This window comes from Vulpes lagopus, chromosome 6, assembly GCF_018345385.1.
Source record: "Vulpes lagopus strain Blue_001 chromosome 6, ASM1834538v1, whole genome shotgun sequence".
In the NCBI taxonomy this organism is placed as follows: Eukaryota; Metazoa; Chordata; class Mammalia; order Carnivora; family Canidae; genus Vulpes; species Vulpes lagopus.
The window spans coordinates 49,596,798-49,619,679 of NC_054829.1; the positions used below are offsets into that span (position 1 = coordinate 49,596,798).

The following is a 22,882-nucleotide window of genomic DNA, read 5'->3' on the forward strand; positions in this document are numbered from 1 at the left end:
AAATCTTTTTCTGTGAAGGGCCAGATAGTAAATAGTTTTAGCTTTGTGGGCTATGTGGTTTCTCTTGCTCCTATTCCACTCCATTGGTACAGTGGGAAAGCTGCCACAGACAGTAAAATGAATGAGCTTGATGGTATTCCAATAAAACTTTACAAAATCCAGTGGTGGGCTGTATTTTGTCCACCAGCCATTGTGTGCTAATATCTAACCTAGATTTTAGAATTCTGTTAAGAATTAGAATAATAACAAAACTGAACTCTGTGGACTTATTAGGAAACTAAGTTAAACCCACAAATAACTAATTGAGACAGAATCTCAGTCTCTTAATATTCCTCATTCATCTGTATATTTTGTTGGGTTCCTTGTTAAGTTAATCAGTATCTGCTAGTGTGGTCCAAGTTCTAGAATTATACCTCAGGGTCTCCTGAGATTACCTGAAATTGCTCCCATCTCATTCCTAATATATAAGACTTTTCTGCTGCCATTCTATTCTGCTCGTGACCTCTCCCACCTATCTTTTATCTGTTTCTGGATTTAAAAAATGTTCTTTGGATAGCTGAGGAGACAATGAAAAAAAAAAAAAAAAACACCTTAAAAAAAATGAGTTACACTCTGAATTTCAGAGTCTTCTGATTATGAGGTCAGTTTGTATTTTTCTGAATGGCTGATAGGCTACTTTTCACGCTGGCTCCAGCAGGACTGGTTCTCTCAGTACTGAAACTTCCTCTCGCAGTTAACTCCTGTGCCCATTGGAAGGGGTATTATATCTGTCCTTGATATGGGCCAGAAAGAAGCACTATGTTGTAAGCAGTGTGTCAGTAGGGGAACTGTTGCTCTAAGAAGCAGTAAATTATCTCTTCTACAGCCTTTCCCACTTTCTTCTCATAGACTTTCCTCTTCACTTGCAGTATTGGGACTGGAACTACATTTGGCTAGCATATATCTTTACTGTGGTACTTAGATCCTTCAGTTGCTGTTGCACTTAGTGAACTTTACAGAGAGACACTGAACTGCAACATACTGTTTTTAATCACTATGTACACAGAATGTTCTTTGGGAAATATTGGGCTACATTCATCTATACTCATAGAGATATATAATTCTATTAATTTGTGCTTTTAGTAAAGGATGGTATTAATGGTAGCTTGTCTGGTGGGCATGGCTATATAAATTCATATTTAGATACAGTAAATTTTATCAACAAGAATATTTTATGCTTAACATTACCTACTTGAAAATAAGTTTTACTCCTTAAATTAAATGTTTTATTATAAAAAATTATTTAATAGTTTGGAACTATTTCTTCTATTCATTTATGTGAATCTTATATTGTTCAGTGGCTGATGCACATGTTCTACAAAGGAAACATGTAAATACAACAACCTAGAAGTGTTCCTTAGAAGGGAGCTTGTCTGGAATCTATGTTTGTATAGCTATTATGGCTTTTATTTGGATTATTTAAAATAATAAAAGAAAGATAACAGAAATAGCAACATATTATACAGATGGTTATACTTGCTCTTAAATAAGTTTGAGAAAATATAAGTTGTCTATTTGCATTCTTTTTCCTATTGTCGTTTACTTTCAAGTAGAATTAATGGATATTGTGGCTCTGGAACTTATGTCCAGTTCTGTGTTGCCTTTGATAACAATCATTCAAATAGTCAAATACCCATGCTTGAATGTTTTTAAAGTAAAGATACCTTCAGAATGCTTACAGAGTACCATATAAAATGTGCTGAATGACCTAAGAGAGAAATTGTGAAATTACACAAAATTAAGGCAAAGGCCTTTACAAAACCTTCTGAACTTCTGAAATTTTCTTAATGGAGATAGGAAAGCCAATACAAGAAATGTACACAGTATTTATGGCTCACTTCATCAGTATTTTTTCCTTCCCATCTGGTATATCTGACCTTTATTTCAGTTTCTCAGCCCTAAAGAAACTGCCCTATGTGGAGGAAGATTGAGGCTTGGAAATTTAAATTTGAGAGGCAAGGTCAACTGACAGTGCAGGCAGGAATAAAGCAAGTATTCTAATACAGCAAAAGAAATTAAGTATAGCTGTCACCTGTAATTCTAGGATTAATTAATGAAACATAGTGCATATTCAATCCAAAAAAGTTTTATTCAACGAGTAGAGGTAAGGAGATATAGGAAGAAATAAAAATGCACAGAATCTAATTCATAGTTGATTTGATATCCTAGTGAGAATACACTTGAAAAACTTTAATAGCAAATGAAGTCTAGTATTGCTTTATGGACAATCAGACAAATATAGAAACATGTAGGAAATTAATGAATCTGGCCAGCAAGAATTTCATAGAGCAGATGGCATCTGAGCTAGATTAAGAATAAGGATTATTTGTGGGGTGCCTGGGTGGCTCCGTCATTTAAGCGTCTGCCCTCAGGTCAGGTCATGATCCCATCGTCCAGGGTCCTGGGATTGAGCCCTGCATTGGGCTCCCTTCTTATTTGGGAACCTGCTTATCCCTCTCCCTGCCACTCCCCCTGATTGTGCTCTCTCTCCCTGTCAAATAAATAAAATCTTAAAAAAAGAATAAGGAGGGACGCCTAGATGGCTCAGCGGCTGAGCGTCTGCCTTTGGCTCAGGGCGGATTCTGGAGACCTGGGATCGAGTCCCACATCGGGCTCCCTGCATGGAGCCTGCTTCTCCCTCTGCCTGTGTCTCTGCCTTTCTCTGTGTCTTTCATGAATAAATGAATAAAATCTTTAAAAAAATAATAAGGATTATTTGTAACTAGATCTTAGAAGAAATGAATATAATTAGACCTCATACATTCAATCAAGAATGATGAAAGAGTTTTATCATGGGGGTGGTATGATCAGTTTGGTGTTTGGAGGCCTACTCACTGGATTAATGTTAAGAGTTCCAAAATGATACAGAGGAAGAATGGTGGAGAAATAAAACAGTTTCATTTAGAGATAATGTGAGAGAGAGCACAGAAAATTTTTGTGAGGAAGTGATAAGGCAGTGGGGATAGGCAATCCTTTATGTGGAGGTGTCATCAGAGAAGAAAAGATAACAGAAGGCTTAGCTAATAGAAAAAGCAGGAGCCTCACTCATGAACATCATCTGAGAAGTCAGCAAACTTCTTGGCATCTTAGATTCTTTCTCTCTCCACTACAGCTTTGGAATATTTTTAAGGAAGAGTTTGAGGAAATAGAATGGAAAAGAAGAAACATTAAAAAAAAAAAAAAAAGGTAGAAATTGGAGAGGTGGCAGAAGGACTCCTATTCAGCTGAAGAGATTGATAGGAATCAGATGAAGCCCTGAGTAGCACTCATGATCTCTCCTGTCAAGAGGTGATTTAGTCAGTGGCCAGTGCTTTCAGGTGAGTTTAAGAGAGAGCCTGACTGTCATCAGACAGTGTATGTAGTACAGAGCCACAGACTTAGGGTCAGACTTGTAATTACCAATTATTACCACTTAATGACTTTATGACCTTGAGTCTGGACCTCAAAATTTTTCATCTATAGAGTAAAGGGATCAACTGGGTAACTGATTTTTAAAGGGCATTTCGATGACAAAAAATAAGGATTTGAGGGAAATATTTCCAAGGGCTACTGTACTGCTGAGGGACGGTAGCTAGCCAGCTGAGAATTTATCCTCCTCCCCCGCTTTTTTCCCAACTTCATTCACATCTAAGCATCTCTCTCTATTAGGACTTCTATGTAAGATTATATTTGGACAAATATTCTGACCAGATTCATACACATATATATATACAAATGGTATTAAACACATAGTTGAAAACTACTTGCTTACGTAAGTTCTTCATCCCGTCCAAAGTATACTGTGCCTCTGTGATTCCAAAATGTTATATCCCAATTGTTTAGAATATGGTAATGCCACCTTCTGAGCGAGAGATTTTAGGTTGTAGGAGAGGTTTGAAAGGACAAATCGATTTGGGACTATTTATAGCCAAGGGGTTGGTAAGACATCCTTGTATTTCTGGTGACCAATTTAAAATCAAGTCCGATGACCAGGAGAAAGGTCATGAGTAAAACATGGATTTCGCAAGCAGTTGTATTAATTAGAACTGGATGAGCTAACCCAAGAAGAGAATATGAAGCAAAGATAAAATGGTGGGAAAAAGCAAAAACCATGATGTAAATGAAAAAAAAAAAAGAGTAATCAGTGGAAATCAGGGGAAAAGAGTGCCTAGTTTGTGTGGAACTGGGGAATATCCAGAGGAAACCTTACATATTTACAGCATCTTTAGGACCTTTAATAACTCTTCATCAGTATGAAGAGGCATGTAAAAGATTATATTTGTCCCAGATGCTTTAATAATGATACATGGATTTTGATAATGGAGACAGCTCTTATTTTCCTTCAAGTGAATTGTGAATTGAGAGAGGGTGAAAAGGAGAGTACAATGGAGGCGAGGGTGGGAGATAGAGATTTACAGAAAGTAACATTTACACTAATTCTCTTTGCAATGAGATCATTTAAAGGAGTTATGGGGAACATTTGAAATGATTTTAGTTGGCCTTATCAGTAAGTTAGAAGTTGCTTTCAGAAGCAAGAATTGTATCAATGTTTCTGCTACTTATCTTTTTGGGAGGGCATAAATGCAAAGATTTGCTGCATTGAATTAATTATTTTTATAATAGTCCAATAAACATTAATCATGTTTGTAATTAGAATTTTCTCACATAGACCTGAATGTCAGTAATTATGGAAATAACATTGGATTCATAGTTTTCCTCCAATTATTCATCTTAAAAATGACTTTCTTTCCCCTAAATACCAAAACAAAGTGTCTACCTTACAGGTTATAGTTTAACAGTAATTAATTAGCTGTTGTATAATTACTATTCCGTGTGTTGAATATTTTTTTTATTTGGTAGAGCTAAACACTTTTTGAAATTCCTGTATTACATTAAAATAAGAATGGGTCAATGAGAAATACAAAAGAATACCCAATTTATACTTCCTAAACTCTTCATCATCCTTTTAAAATGCAAGCAATGAGGACATAGGAACTTTCTGAATTTTAAATAACTAAATATTTCTCTAATCTAATGAGGACTGAACACCATTAGTTTCACAATTTTCATTTAAAACTGTAATAATTACCAATAATTTACTAGAGTTAAGACTTATGACAATATATTCATTAACTGATGGACAATAAATGTCTCTATCAAATTTTTACTTAAGAATGGAATATAAATTAGGTTATATTATTGAAAGCTATAACACCAAAACTCACTCTCGATCTTTTGCCTATAGGAGAAGAAAGTTGTGGGAAGTAACACTATAATGTACTATTTATGTAATTATGATTACACTTCAGAATTTTATGTTTGTAGATGACATTACCAATTTGCCATTATCAATGTAGGAACAGAGAAATGAATAGAAGTAGCCATGGAGACTAGGTCCATAGACTAAATAGTTTGGTCACCATTTTGCTCTTGTGGTAATAGAAGCTTTTGAATCCTAGATCTTCTAGCATCAGAACACTGTAGTGATTTATTTGCAGTATATGGGTTTCATTTTACAGTTTAGAATGTCTTAAATCAAAACTATTTTTTTTCAAGAGCTCCAAAATAGAGATTATAATTCCCATTAGTGCAAAGAACTTTCCCCAAAGAATATGCTTATGAATGAATACATTTTATTAGTAAAAGACTTCATTAATTTTCATAGTCTTAATTTTTCATCCTTCATTGTGGCATATCAGTGAGGTTAGGAAAGAGATTAAATAAATTTAGAAAATCATCACAACTGGAATTTTGGTGATGTAAATTTTAGGATGTTTATAAATTATGAACACCTATTTTTTAAATAAAAGATTATTGGGGCAGGTCCCCAAATACCTATGTTATAAAACATTTCAAAAAGATTTCTAAATGTCTCATTTATTGGCATAATTTTTAAATACTGAGGACACTTCTCAATAACCTGATACCTTTTGTTTTATAGAGAGGGAAATGGGCCCCAAAGCTCAGCTACTTACTTACTTCCTAAAGCCATATTCTGATTTAAGCTTAAAATCTCAGATTCAAAATCCACGATAGGAGCTTGCAGCATGCTGTAAAATGTTATATATCATAAGTGGATATTTCCTGTTACTATATCAGTGATTCTGAATTCAGTCACACTCTGTGACATGAAGAGATAGCATGAACGGGATTTGCATGAAAGATCACTAAAGGCTGATCTTAAAATATTCCGGAAGGGATTCAGGTAACACTCTACTTGGATCATGTGGCCATGCCCTCTGTTGATGATGGAACATGACATCCTCCCCTACTCTGAGAACACCACTCCAAAGAGTGTTAGGATGTTACATTCCATTTACCAGTCTTATATTCCAGTCACAAAAGCAGAGCCGGCCCTACCCTATTCTAACTGAGGCACATAGCTTGAACAGTATTCATTTCACCAAAGAAGACCACTTTCAATGTTATGCTAGGTTAAGAATCCTCTTGTGCAGCTCAACATAGTTACACTTATCCTATCTGCCTGAGAAGAGTGGGTCTTTATTTTTTGTTTATTTATTTATTTTAAGATTTTATTTATTTGAGAGAGAGAGAGAGCATGAGATGGGGGAGGAACAGGGAGAGAGGGAGAAGCAGGGTGCCTGACAGGGGATCAGTCCCAGGATCCTGGGATAAAGACCCGAGCCAAAGGCAGACGCTTAACCAAATGAGCCACCCAGGTGCCCTGGGTTTGGGTCTTTAAAATACTACTTAACCACATCTGGTATCAAAGTGGCATACTTTAAATATTAACCGTAACCCCTGAATATACATTAAAGCTTAAAGCACACAAACATAGATCACATTGTCTATAGTAAAGCACTTAAAAAAAAATTGCAGCATAACAAAAGCACAGACAAATGCATGAAATGTAAGCATGTAGCCTAGAAAGTGAACACATGTTATATAACTACACAAAATTTAAGAAACAAAGCATTACCATATGCTGAAGATTCAAAGTAAATTATAGACTGCATAACATAACAATAATCTAAGATGTTTGGAAGGTTTACTATATTCCAGTTGCTAGGCTAAGCATTTATTTATTTTTTTTTTTTCATTTATTTTTTTTTTAAAGATTTTTATTTATTTGAGAGAGAGAAAGAGAGAGAGAGATAGCATGAACAGGGGCAAAGGGTGAGAGACAAGCAGAGTTCCCACTAAGCTGAGCAGGGGAGCTCCCTCCCAGGCTTGACGTGGGGCTCAACACCAGGACCCTGAGTTCATGACCTGAGATGAAGTCAGACACTTAACCAACTGAGCCACCCAGACTCCCCTCGGCTAAATACTTTAAAATTAATACTTCACTGAATCTTCAAAACACTATTTGAAGTAGATACTACTGTGATTTTACCCATTTTACAGATAAGAAATTTGAGCTTTAGAAAGCAAAAGTAACTATAGTAGGCCTCAGAGTTTCTGAGTAGAACAGTAACTTCTTGAACATAGGTCATTTCTGGCTGCAGAACTCTGGTCCTTCATAGAAAACACACAACCTCTCAGTGGAATGTACACTTGTAATGAGATTTCAGGCTCCCAAGGTAAACTGTGAGAAATGTATTTTTGATAAGTGAACTCATCTCAGAATTCTCAAATCATATCATGTCTGCTTTCATTTGAGGCCCAAGAAAACCTTTTGGGTGAAAGTCAGCCTATGAAGCAGCTTAGGACCAGGACTGAAATCTTTAGAAATGGAGGCGTGACAGTTGTTTGCAGGAACATTGCACAACACTTCTGGACTGCCCTCAAATATGCAACAGGCAAATAAATCAGAATTTCCCAGATTCTAGAGATGTTCGATCAGTGACAACTAGATTGAAAAGATGTGAAATGTGAAGCGCATATCATTGCACTTTAAAGAAAGGTTCTATGCACAGTATGAAATGTATTGGTAATTTAAATATGTGAAGTAGAAATAATAAAATGACAGGTAGCTCAAATGTCTGCATCTAAAAGGCACATAGTATGAATTACAGTCCACTATACATGAAATATAAGTAGTCCACTTTCACCAAGTCTGTCTAAATAATATTTGTAAACAAAAATATTTAGTTGACATTTAAGCAGAAATACTCTTGCTTAGGAATAAAATGCAACATAAAACCATATTAATAAAATTCCAATAAACTCTATTCACACTCATGTATTAGCCCAGAATGAGTTATGTATCATTCCAATCAATGGCATTATATGAGTTTTTATATGGTTTTAAAATTAGGCTCATGTTTTTATTGTATCCTTCTATACTTCTACAGACTGACAGAAGGGATAATAAAATGCAATCATGCATTGGTAGAGTATTTGTTAATAAAGTGTTCATGTGTTATAAAAGAAAACCCTCCTCCTATTTTTTAATTGACCAGTTCGTTTCCTACTAACAGATCTGTTAATTAAACCTCATTTGCCCTAAAGAACATGTGGCCTTGATCTGTTGATGGAACATTGTGTTCACTGGTTGTTTCATTTTGCTCTTGACAAAGCGTGAAACAGCCAGCCTCATTTTATGTCAAAATGTTTATTAAAATGGCAGTGGTGTCTATTTCCACAGGATAAGGCATATTCAGTGATACACAATCAGTGGCATAATTAGGGAATTCGTAAACCACAGGCATTGTCCAGAGTGATCATTTATAAAGGGCCTAACAATGTCACGTGGATTCTACAAGTAGACAAATGGCCTTTTTATTATAGAAGCAAATTGATTTTTCCAGCCATTCTGCATTGAAGAGTTTGCCACTGTGAGCAACAGTTGCTCTAGAAAGTAAAATAAATTGTGGATTGCTTGAAAGCATCTCTCTTTTGCTATGCTTTCATAAAATGCATTTGATATATAATTTATAACTTATCATATTCTTTCATCCACAGGAAAGCAATCACATAATTAACATGATGAGACAGCTCCTTTTTACTTACCATTCCCTGGTTTTCACGGCAACACCCTGACCTTTGTGATAATGGATAGCACTGACATTTTGTCATCCTCAAAATGGAGGAATAGATGTATTTAGGAATGCCTAAACCTCTTTACTTGATAGAAGCAGAACGAGAGCTGGGATATCTGTATTATGTGCCATTTTAGGATAATATCCAAACACACATATCAAATTATTATGTCTAATGATAGAAATTGGCAACCTTCTTTCCTTGGATGGCAGTGGGGGATACTTGTATTCAAATTTTTAGAAGTTCATTCTTGTCCTTTCCAACATGTTATCATCTTCAAAAATGTTTTCATCTGAAATGAATATATATCTGATGGTCTTGATCTTTTCCAGAAAAAAAATGCATGTATGTCTACAAAATAACTGACAATGGCAATGTGATTTATTTATACATTTGTAATTTATATATATAAATACATGTATATTATGTATATATATACATATATAGTTTTATAATATTTCTTTAACCCTGGGTATACCCACTTTCAATACTTGAGACATCATGGGTATGAATAAAGCAAGACCTTTGCCTTCAGTATAGAAATATATGTATAACAATAAAATACATTGATATTACACCAATGAAAGGCAATTATAAGAAATGTATTGTTTACTCAGTGCTAGACCTTGTGCTCAATATTTTATGTATGCTTTATTGTTTAGTCCTATGAAATGTGAAGTTACTACTGTTATGCTCACTTTATTTAGAGTAAACTGAGAAACCTAGGTTACAGAACTTTCCCAAGGTTATGCACCTACTAGATGGTAGAGCTGGGATCTAAATTTAGGCTGCTAGACATGAACTTTGCTCTCTATAAGTATATTACACAGTTCCAAGTGCAGAGGATACTCTAATGTGCATTATACTGTTGTATCTTTAAATTATCATTAAATTCTCCTTTTCATCAGCCTTGTATGCAGATTAAGGAAGCAGATTAAGGTGGCATAAAATTGCACAGCTGGGAGATGGGCTGGGTTGAGCCCAAGTAAAATTTCTAATCTCTTACACTTACAACTCTTCTAGATTCTCTACGTCCATTAAAAAGGGCCTCTGATTTAAAAATAATTATGTGCAATTACTGCTACAAATAATCCTCTCTATTTATCCATTTCCATAATCCATAGTGAATTTTTTGAAAGTAGTGAATGGCCTAATTTATCTCTCCTGCCCTTAGTCTTAACGATATATATCTATTGAAAGGGCTCTAAAAGATGTGTTAAAATGAATTGGTGTTAGCTCTAAAACAACATGTAAGTTTTCATACATGCAGTCCTGCTTTTGTTATTCCCAGGATGTTTGCTACTGATTTAAGGGATAGTGCATTTACACACACATAGAAATGTATTTGGATAAATGATTTTAAGAGCAAGGAAGCAAGGACATAAATACGTTACTGAATAGAAGTATTGCAGGAAATTGGTGATCTTTCTCTCCTGCTTGTTATTTTTAGTTTCTATAATAGATGTTTAGAATGAAGTATTCAACTTTTAAAGTTATAATTCTTAATCGATTGCTTATACCTAAATAACTGTCATTTTCTAGCTTTACTCTGCATTATTTAAAAAATACCTACAAAAAATGAAATGGAATTTGAATAATAGAAAGTTAAATTAAAGAAGTAATTCCCTATTTCCCGGAAATGGTTATAGATTATCTCTTTATCAAATAACTTAGTCATATTTTAGTAAATATCGTAGCACTTTATTTGATATTTTAACTCTTATAGAATACCTCCCTTTGGGGATCCCTGGATGGCTCAGCGGTTTAGAGCCTGCCTTTGGCCCAGGGCGTGATCCTGGAGTCCATGGATCTAGTTCTGCGTCGGGCTCCCTGCGTGGAGCCTGCTTCTCCCTCTGCCTATGTCTCTGCCTCTCTCTCTCTCTCTCTGTGTGTGTGTCTCTCATGAATAAATAAATAAAATATTTTAAAAAAAGGAATACCTCCCGTCTTACAACATAAAAAATAAGTGCTTCTTTTGCAGTCCATATCTCTTCCAACATTCTCAGTCTGGTCCAGATTCCTAACTTGCTAAAATTTTAGCATTATTTGAGTGACTAGCAAGCAGAACTATCTTACTCCTGTTTTTTTTTTATTGTTTTTTTAAAGTTTTCTATGTAAGAGACTTTTACGTACTTAATCAGTGACCAGTCATTTCTATATTTCAGTGCTTGAGAAACACATACTGTAAATCAGGGAAGGGAAGTTAAAAACAAACAAACAAAAAAAGAGATATGCTTTCATATCTTCTTCCAAAGAGGGGAGTAGAATATTCTCTTTCTCTCTCTCTCTATCAGATTTTATTTATTTATTTGAAAGAGAGAGAATAAGCAGGAGGAGTAGTTGAGGGAAGTGGGAGAAACAGGCTCCTCACCTCTGAGAAGGGAGCCCAACTTGGGGCTTTTTCCCCAGGATCCTGGGATTCTGACCTGAGCCTAAGGTAGACACTTAACTGACTGAGCCACCCAGGAGCCCCCAAAATTCTCTTGATACAGACTTACCTTAATGATTCTAGAAGATATTTTATTATAAGCTCATGTTAGAAAAGCAAATTACATGAAGATCCTAACAATGCAAGATACTTGAAAAAGCACATTTAACCAAATGCTACATAAGCAATCTTAACTTAAGTCCCCATTCACTTATGTATTTATGAGGCAGCAAGAATGGAACCTGTGTTTCTTTGCAACTGGCCTTGTAGCTTGTGTAGCAGGGAAAATATGAATGCCACTTAGAGAATGATTTTCTATTTTGTTCTTTCATCTTACACTTCGTGTTCTATTGAATCCCTCAGAGACTATTCTTGTGCCATAGCAACACCTGCTGGGAGAGGGAAGTTGGAACAGCCACACTGTTGCCTGCCAAAGTTGTTTTCCTGATTGAATGGCACTGCATGTCCTCCATCTTCCAATATTAAACCCTCCAGAGTTGCTACCCTCCAAGATCCTGCCTCTCCCCATATGTTTCAAATAACTAACATTGCCATTGTAACAAGATTTTCTACAAGTCTTTCAAAAATAAGTAATGTATATGTGTGACTGTATGCATGTACATTTCCCCTTAGAATTTCTAAATGCAAATGCCCTGGCATTTCAATCTCATGTCTGGTTTTAATATGTGTTTTTATTTCCTGTTCTATCGCTAGATTTGCAATATATTGTCAATTCTGTTTTATTTGCATCTCCTAACTTATAGGTGAGTCAGTGAAAAAAAAATTGCATGTCAGTGCCAAAAAAAAAAAAAAGGAGTTTTATTTTATTTACAGTGTGTGATAGGGTAAGTATTTATACGTATTCATATCATGGACAAAAACAGTAGGCTTACCATCTGGTGTAAGGAAATGTTTAAAAATAAGTGTCTGTTTCATATATGATTTACCCACAAGACTTATAAGTAATACAAGTCTCAGAATATGGGTCCCCATGGACATTCTGTTGTAGAGCCAAATAGCCTCTTCTTTACTGCTAATAAAGGAAAGCCATAGCATGGACAAATTACTCAATACTACCAAATGCTTCTGATATTTTACTCCTTGTATCATTACTGTGACCAAATTAAAATCTAGTAGAATTGCTAACTTTATAGAAACCAATTGTTTTCTTTTTTTGTGTGTGTGGTTTTTTAAATTACAAATGGAAAGAGTTCACGTGTGAATAATGAGATTCATATACTTTATAATTAAGTCTTGGATAATCAAGAGATGATTATTCATCAATAGTTTCCTTACTTTGTCTTCTTAATAAGTTCTTCCCATTTCTGAATTGGTGCTCCATTCATCAGTCAAGAATTTATCAAGCACTTTAAAACATCACATGATGTGTCAGCTACCAAAAAAGTGGATAAAACCATTGCTGGGCAGCCCGGGTGGCCCAGCGGTTTAGCGCCACCTTTGGCCCAGGGTGTGACTCTGGAGACCCGGAATCAAGTCCCATGTCAGGCTCCCTGTGTGGAGCCTGCTTCTCCCTCTGCCTGTGTCTCTGCCTCTCTCTCTCTCCTTCTCCCTCTCCCCCGCCCCTTGTCTGTTATAAATAAATAACATCTTAAAAAAAAAAAACAAAACCTGGTGCTGACCTCTGGACACTTGAGCTATATTTGTATATGTGTGAGAGCATTTTATCTTGGTATCTGTAGAATCAATTAGATAATGCTGTGATCAGAGACATGGGGCATAAATAAAAGATACAGAATACGGGACACCTGAGTGACTCAGTGGTTGAGCGTCTGTCTGCCTTTGGTTCAGGGCATGATCCTGGTTAGTGGATCAAGTCCCACATCAGGCAACCTGTGAGGAGCCTGCTTCTCCCTCTGCCTATGTCTCTGCCTCTCTCTGTGTCTCTCATGAATAAATAAATAAAATCTTTTTTTAAAAAAAGGTGCAGAATTCAAAAAGACTTAAGGGAACTGGATAAATTAAATTGGCCCTTAAAACAATGGGTAATGATTGGATGGGTATTATGAAAGTAAAGTAATTTCTGGAGAGAAGAAAGGAAGGGAATGAGCCAAACATGTTAAGAGGACCCAAAGACCTGCCTTAATTGAGTAGAGAATTTTCACAGAAGCATTGTAGCCTAATAAAGTTTGGCAGATAAGGGGAAAACAAGCAATGGGATTTAGACCTCTAGCCTAGAACACAAAAACTATTTAAGATATTTGCATGGTGGAATGACAGGATTTTTACTAAAGATTAATGCAGAAATGGGAAGAACTTTTTAGGAGGAGAGACATTAATTTAATTTTAATAATTAATTTATAAGAGGGAATATAATCCAGAAAGAAGCACAACATTCAATATGTTTATATTATATTGCATTACACATTATATTGACCTATGGTTCAGAGAAGTTCTGCATATTTTAAAACAACTATAAAAACATTGTATGTGCTACCTATCACATAATTCACCCTATTATCTATCTCTATGATTTTACAAAATAGGAACTAAGAAGTATCTGTGGAGGATTTTTATTCCTTTCATGAGAAATGGGCTATAAAGTGTTGCTGTCTTTCATCAAACATTTTGTGTTACCAGTCTTGGTCGCTCAAAGGAAGCAAATATCGGCAAGTCCATTCATAAGGGAGAAGTCTTTAGCATGCTGGATTTCCTTTGTCACCTTGAAAAATTTTTTAAACTCACCTTACTAAATATTTTAATTGACATCTATTAATTAAAAAAATGGGTCAAGCGTATTAGTTTAAAAAGTATTTTGGTGGCTTGGATTGAAATTATTTTTAAGTTGAAGGAAATTCTCAAATTTCCCTTATATAGTCATGTGAATATTCTAGTGGCCACAGAACATTGCGTTCTTATGTATTTCCTGTCTTAAGACAGTTATTCCCACTCCTCAGTTGTGTTATTATCAGATGTGAGGTTTAGATTAGATTAGAATTTTCAAATATTAATGCATGGAGTTCTTAAAATATGAGTAATTATATTATTCTTATTTATATTAAATATACTTTTTTGAGTGGAGAGAAATGAGTAGTTACAATAAGCATGCTGACAAATTCACTAACCTAATGGTTCATCTTGCTTATCCATAAATCCATTATGAGAAATCATCACTGATGTACAATCAATAATTATTGCAATCACCAACTATTTCATTCTTTACATCCATGTAAAGTTATTTTTTGGTTTTTTTCAAAACTTCAAAATTTGAATATATCCTTGTGCCTGTCTCATGGTTACAAAAAGCTAATCTGTGATGAGTCAGCAAAAAAGAGATTGAACTCAGGTCCAGTCTATAGTAAATTTTTAATGTTCACATGTTATTTTTGAAGATTTGATTCATCTGAAGTAGCCATATCTACAAATTCAGTATTTACTCAAGTCTTACTCTTTTACATTTCTTTATATACATTTGGTCAGTTTGAGAATTACTGAATTCTGACCTCTAGGGGTCACTTTTATAAACACATTTTTTAAAGTCTATTATGTTTTAAATATAGTTTAAACAAATATAGATTAAACATCTTAATGTAAAACATACATTAGGGTTATAAACTGTTTCTCCCTAAAATTCAAGTATAGGGCAGCCTGGGTGGCTCAGCAGTTTAGCGCCTGCCTTCAGCCCAGGGCGTGATTCTGGAGTCCCGGAATCGAGTCCCATGTCAGGCTCCCTGCATGAAGCCTGCTTCTCTCTCTGCCTGTCTCTGCCTCTCTCTCTTTGTGTCTCTCATGAATAAATAAATAAAATCTTAAAAATATAAAAATAAATAAAATAAAATTCAAGTATAATTAAATTAATGCCATGCTTATTTTAGGATTCTTAAAAAATGGGATTCTGGTTGTCCTTCTGGAGAAAACTCTACTTATGACTTAATTGTATTTTTTATGTAAAAGAAATATATCTTTTATTTCAATATATACGATTAAAGTACACTGTAAATAGTCATGTGTCTTAAACCAATGAGTCCATAATAAGCAGATTCTGATGCCTTTGTTCTAGACAGCATATTTTCTCATACAGTTCAGATGAGCTAACTTTCCCCTGAATTCTTTTGAGAAAAATAGGCCAGTAATTTTCTGAGTAATGACTAAAGATTAAATTTACTCAGCTTCCTTCTCAATGAAGAAATGAAAACATTTGAATTTTCTATATTTGTTTTACATCAGTCTGTGATACAACGGAAATGTTGACAGAAAACCAGTTTAAATTACTTGTCTATTTATGTTTGGAATGAGAAACTTTGGTGTCATATGGTTTTCAGGTTTCTCTGATTATAGCATCTTCTACAGTAGCATTTCAGATAAGAGAAATCAAAATAAAGGCATGTATAATCTATGTCATAAAATGTACCTTTGTGTTTTTACCAGGAGGAAATGTTTTCTACTGAGTACACTGTGGATAAATGTGGATCTCACAAGGTGCAGACATTTCAAATTTTTCTACTTAGTTTGTTGCTTTCCCTGGAGACAGTATTTCAAGAAAAAATAATTTATTTGATTAGAGAAAGGATTAAAAACATTATGACAAATGATAAATGGCATGTCCTCAAGCTAGCTTTTTCCTTTTTCTCTTTCCTTTTTTTTTTTCTTTTTTACAACTTATCTATTCCAATTTTTAAATGAAAGGCAAAAGAAAAGCTAGAGGACTCCTTGTTTGACTCTCAACTTTCTCACACACCCACATGCATTTCAAGATATACCGCATCTAAAATCTATACTAACAACCTATTTTGCAGAAGATTCTGCTACTTATATGGGCTTAATTACAGAAGTACGATATCTCATTATTTATTGCTTTTGTTTTAAAATATTTATGATTTATGTCTATTATATTTATTTCTATTAATATTCAGATTTTTATCTCACCTTCTTACTCTTTTCACCCTCTCTCCCTCCCTTCCTTCTTCAGTTATTTCATGACTTCCTGATTTGTGCTAAGCAGGGAAGCAGGGCACTGTGGACACAGAATGCTTCCGTACAGTCTGAGGGACTGCTTTCAAGGAGATGTCCAGTTAGGGAAAAAGATGTGGGAGAAAATAGAGAGTAAACCAAAAGTACATGTCAAAAGAGTACACAGTGTAATATGTGGCCTGGACAAGTGAGCAACCAACCCAGCCTAGGTGTAGGCAGTTATGACAAAAGTGGTAGTATCTGAACTGAATCTCAACACATGAGGTAGGCAGGGGCTCCTAGAAGTCAACAAGGGCCAAATCCGCTGAACATAGGACAGAAATGCATATTCAAGAGCACTGAGGTTCACCAGTCAGTGAAACTGCAAGAATTAATGTTGTTGTTTTTTTTTTTTTTTTTTTAAGAATTAATGTTTTAAGAGTGAGCGTTTTTCAGACTATGTTGTCCAGATTACCATACCCAGGTGATACATTTGTGTTATTTGTGTTAAAAAATGGAGTTTTTATCAGAAGAGCTTTGGAAAATAGGTTGCATTAATATTTTAGGTTTCCCTAAGCTTCTGGGAGTCTGTAACATGCTAATATACTTTGCATATATTGTAGAAGAGTGAAAGAGGAAGGGAAATGTACAAGGAGTAAAATTCATCAATAATCCCACACTCTGAGAGAACCACTGTTAGTGTTTTGATATAGTTCCTTCTGGATTTTCTTTTCTCCTAGATTTACCATATATGTATCTTGCTCTTCCCTTAATCAGTGCACAATTACCTTCTTGTCTTAATTTGTACATTCAGCATAACATGTTTTTCTACATTCCTATCACATGCAAAATAAAGTGCTGGATACTAACAATATAAAGTCTATGTTTTCTTCCCTTTAATAAATTCCTTTGTAGCATTCATCGGCATGCCTTTTTTTTTTTAATATAAAAATTTGACACTATTGTTTAGAGTGCTTAGTAATATCTTTTACTCACTAAGCCATGGTTATAACTCTTCATACTATGCAGGAGGATGCTTTTCTAACAATATGAGCATCTTTATCAATAAATATAAAGTCTATTATGTCATCATTCAAAAGGCTTCATCATATTTTATTGTGTAACTACACCAGGATTTATTTAATGAATCTGTCAGGCTGTTTTAAGTTCTTTTAAGTTAAAACAGTATTGTGACGGACACTCTCAATGAGTATTGCAATTTTCATAATGGCATGGAGAAAAATTGTATTTAAGATGATGAATCTAATAACAGGGTAACAGGAAGGCTGGAAGAATTAGGCTGGTGACAGGGACCACTTATTGTGGTGTCACAAGAAGAGAAAATGATTGATTCTACTGAGAACTCTACCTATAGCCATGAAAAGAAATAAGCAGATATGGGAGACATTTTTGATGGAGGAACCAATGCAGCTGATTGAAGTGGTGAGCAAGAGGAAATGATAAAACAAAGAAAACAGTGGCTTTCAGTTAGCAGATGAAGTATGTTGAAAATTAACTACCAAACTAAGTCAAGAAATAAATTGTACTTAGGTTTGGGGATTTGAAAGACTTTTGGGATATAGAATTAAGCTGCAATCATAGACTGAAAGCCTTGGGATAAAGTTAGAATTTGTATTTTCAACATATAAAAGAGAGAAATCTGTGAGAAAAAAAAATGAGATCTCTTAACAGGGAAATTTATAGTAATAATTAAGAGAGGTGACTGCAGAATTCTGGAGAATGAAAAATGTAATGAGAAGAGGGAGGGAGGAGCCTATCAAAACTTTGAGAAGTGATAAGGTCTTCTTCGCCAAGAACATTGCAAAGAAAGATTAACTCTGATTCCAAGATTTTAAACGCCTCATAAAAGAGATGGAAAATAAACTGTTTTTCAGTTGGACTTTGCTATTTAGCAAAAATTGGGCTAATTTATTTTAAAAATCTATTTTTATTTTAATCTAGATTAAAACTGAGGCTTACATTTCTGTAATTTTGATTATGTAGGAAGGAATGTTTCCTAGTAAATAACAAATTTCTAAAGGGAGTTTTTGAACTTTGTAGCATGTAAAAGTCAAAAAGTTTATATAGCTGGTCCACTATCTTTTTTTTTTTTTTAGAATGGTCTAATGTATTTAGGTGAGTATTCATCCTGTTTCCCTATTCAGAAAATAAACTCTTTAATTTAGCACCATTCTGTCCTCATGTTCTATTATTTGTTTTTACAGTCAGGACATTAATAGCCTTGGAGCTTATAAAGTACAAATTCTTAGTTTCAAAAATGAAGAAATTAATAGAGTAATTAAGCTTGGTTAAGGTCATATGGCTTGTTTTTGGAAAAAAGATCTCAAACAAGAACACTTCATTAAATAGTCTTTTAACTTATCATTTATTTTAATTTATTTCACAAAGATTCATCAGAATTTGGACATATATTTGGCTTGGGTATTTTATAAGCAATTTTGACATACATATGAAATATTCTAATATATATAGAAAAATATATATAAGGTAAATATAGATATATAAGATATAGATAGATATGGTCATTTGCAAAATATGTGTAATTTATCCATTCACATTTCTACCTGAGACAATAAAAATCGGTCCAATTTATCCCTGGGAGCACAGCAGTCATGAGCAGGAGGAGGGGGGTGTCCAGTGCTAACTCAAGCTATTCATTCCAGAGACCATAGTTTACTGGAGACTGCTACAGAGGTCACGTTTCAACGTTGGCCACCTGGTATAAATTAGCTTCAATTTGACTTTTGTTTGAATCAAAGTATTTATCCTGTCTTATTCTCAATGTTCTCACTTGCTAAATTTTAATATTAAATATTCGATCCTTAGGATTCAAGGGAATGAAAATGTAAAACTTCTAATTATGCCTGGCACACAGTAGGGGCATAATTAATATTAAATGCAGAGGTTATTGCTGTCATTCTGTGTGCTTTCTAATGGAGGGTGAGTAAATATTACAGCTTCTTCTACATGGTACTGCTTAGAATTGCATCATTCCCTCGTGGTTCATTTCAAAAAGAACAAATTATTTAACTAGGTCATTTTTTTTTTATATTTACAGAAGTTAGCTATTTAATCAAATTAGTTACCATGTAGGTTTTTTTAAATGTCAGCATTTTAAAAAATATATTAATGCCAAATTCTGGAATGTATGTATCTACTTCAAGAAGGTGGTGGTTAATGTTTCATATTTTCTAATTTCTAAGATGTATGCATTACTTAACTAGTTTTTTTAAAAAATAAGAAGTAAGGAATTAAATGAAAAAATAGACATGAAGATACTTAAATAGCCAGATAATTAACTCTCCTATCATTTTGGACTTGAATTTATTTTTTCCATGTGTAATAAGAGCAATAGCATTTCAACATAAGTTGAAAAATAATTTAAAAATTAATTATGTTTGGTTTTGTTCCTGGGCACTGGAACATAGTAATGCTAATAGGGAGAATAAAACAGTACTTTTTATCCATATACGCAGTATTACCTCCAAAAGGAGCATATGGCATTTCTCAGAAGGATAGAATTATTCATATATTTCTTGTTATTCTGGCATTCAAAGTTAGCCATACTTTTTTGATAGATATTTTATTGCACAAATACAATGGATTTCATATATATTTGTATAACAAATAAAAGTCTTCAATGGGACAAGTGATATGGCTTGTAACAAAACACTTTGGATAGTACTTGCCTTTTATTGGCTCATGCTTTTCACTAAACCCTAACATAAATGCATTCCAGCACAGTAAAGTAATTTCCAGTAAGATGACCCTCTCATAAACATCTTCAGTAAAATCAGAAATTAGCTTTACTTGAAAAAATTACAATATTTATATTGTTGAATATCTTTTGGAGTATTTACTTAAAATTAATTTACAGAAAGAGGCAAATTATGACAAACTATTTACAATTATGTCAAAATGTCTTAAAAGGAAATTATATGAAATTCAAATGTTAAAAAAATATTAAAAGTCCAAGGAGAAGAATATCGTGAGTGGATTCTCAGAGTGTGGCCTTGTAAGTCATTTGTTCCATTCCATTTCCGTTAGGGAGAAAACAATCCGTAAACTTTAGCAATTTGGCAACAGTTTCTGTACCAGAGTCAAAAGTTCTGGTTTTATGTCAGAGTTTCTTCTTTTTCCTTTTCCTATTATTTGGTATTTACTGTGCCAGCTAAGTTGATAATGTCTCTTATGCCTTTCCTATAGCATCCTTGGGAAAGAGATAACAGCATAGGAAATAAGACTGAAAAGCTGAATCCTACCTTCAGCAAGCAGGATCACTCTTCTGTGAAATGCAGATATTAAAAACCCAGTTAATGGCTGATAATGACAAGTCATTGAGTAGATTGTTCTATGTTGACCATTTATGTTCCAATTTAATGCTTTATTTATTTTGCTAATGTTTGAAGACCTCATTTGTAAGAATTGTGGGAAAACAATTCAAAATTCTTTTAAGTGAGAGTATGTGCCACTTACTCCCAGGTCTCTATTGTTTTTGTCATCTGAATTGTCACACTTCTTCAACCAGCAGAAATTGTTTCCTTATGATTTTCTGTGTTTGAATATGCTTTACCAGTTTATACTAACCTTGAAAAATTTTCTTTTTCCCATTTCAAGTTCCACCCAATCTGACTGTTCCACAGGAAAAATCACCTCTGGTCACCAGAGAAGGGGACACAATAGAACTGCAGTGTCAAGTAACTGGAAAACCTAAGCCCATCATCCTCTGGTCTAGAGCGGATAAAGAAGTGGCAATGCCTGATGGGTCAATGCAAATGGAGAGTTATGACGGAACACTGAGGATTGTGAATGTATCTAGAGAAATGTCAGGAATGTACAGATGTCAAACCAGCCAATACAATGGATTTAATGTGAAACCAAGAGAAGCCTTGGTGCAGCTCATTGTGCAGTGTAAGTATTTTTTTTTCTTTGTGTCCCATTAGGGGAAGGGAAGAAAGGATACAGTTATTCTGCTAGTGAAATGAAGTGGACTTTGTGATTGGGTTAGGGTAAAATGTTTCTACATTATCACTAGACAATTTAAGCTATAGTTTTTCCTAAATCTGCCTATTGCTTGAGCTTGTACTAATAGAAAAGAATAGTGTCGATGTGTGTGTATGATGATTATGATTGTATTCTGTGGTTGGTTAATGCCAAAGAATCAACACATTTAATGGTTAAAAACTGGCTATGTGCAATGAAGCAAAGTGGAGACTGGAAATAATTGCCAATTCAGATTACCCTAATATTTTGTTTTCACAGTTCTTGTTTCCACTTCAGGCAAGTGCATGCCCTTTGCCCCAATTATCCACCTATTTCAAAGCATCCCTTCACTTAAATTGTAGAGACTTGATAATTGAAATGCTATGTTTGCATATCTGAAGTTGTAAGAGTATGTTACATAATTATCTAGTAAAACAGAAATAATTCAAATATTCCGTACTGAATTTTTGCTTGATTTTATTAAGAGAAAATGGTTTAACTGTGAGAGTTAAATATAATAGATTTTTAACTCTTCTTATTGAAATTACAGTTCTGACAAAAAAAATTGTAGATATCATGTGCTTTGAATTTGCTTTTAGCATTAAAAGTATCTAAATTCATAAATGTAAGAAAAAGTTTAATGATGTCCCTGGTGTTGTGTTATTAGAGGATGCTCTGGTAATTTGGAAGGCAGGTGGTACTGATAGTGCCAAAAGAGAGAAGTAAACTAAACACAATCTGCTCAAACTCCAATAGTGCTGCTGGGAGTTTTAATTGATATATAATTTGTTAAATACATGGTGGCAAAGTCTTTAAGAATATGAATGAATTAGATGAAACTATACACTTCAGTAAACAATGATGTTGTTTCTTTTCTATGGCTCTGTAACTCAGAAAATGGAAAATAGAATTTAGTCCAAAAATGTCTCTTTTTATATTAGATTTAAGGATGTTGGCAGACTGAATTAACTGACTTTAAATCTGAAAGGATAATTGAAATATGAAAGGATTATGTTTGGAACTGATAATTAAGTTCATTTACAATGAGTTATGTGAATTGTGGGGAGAAGAGCAAGGTTCTGGGCACTGCTTAACCATTCCTTGTCCCCATGCTATAGAAACACAGATTCTAGTTTGCTATCTGTGCTATAAATTTGCAAACTGATATTTGCCAAAGACCTTGGCAATTGATTATGACTTTGTTTGTTTCCAAATAACACAGCTTTTAGATAGCAAGTTTTATTCAGCACTTTAGTATTGCTTTTTCCTACTGGTCTTTGTACTCATGACAAACTCATGGGTCGGAGGGTCGTGTGAAAACAGCTTCCAGACAGAAAAAAGAAACAAAAGAAAATAATTAAAAAAGAGAAACTTCTCTTCAATTCTCAAAAAACAAAAAAAGATACTTTTCAGTGACCTTAGAGGAAACTGATACAGTTTGGAATGCTTCCTCTGGATTAGGCACAAAGCTTCCAAGTTCCTAAAGCTATTAGGGCTACAAATTTCACTCTGCTCACACCTTTTCAGGGAAGCTCCAATTCAAATCAAAGTTATGGAACCCATTGATTCTAGGGAATTTTG

General features: G+C 34.2%; 1 protein-coding gene across 1 annotated transcript in view; it reads left to right on the forward strand.

The window, feature by feature from the left end:
- The window catches only part of MDGA2 (MAM domain containing glycosylphosphatidylinositol anchor 2), a 778,807-nt gene that overhangs the window by 581,514 nt on the left and 174,411 nt on the right, over positions 1 to 22,882 (forward strand). Inside the window, 1 exon segment of the mRNA XM_041760034.1 lies at positions 20,936 to 21,229. Within this exon segment, the coding sequence (XP_041615968.1) occupies positions 20,936 to 21,229 (294 nt within the window).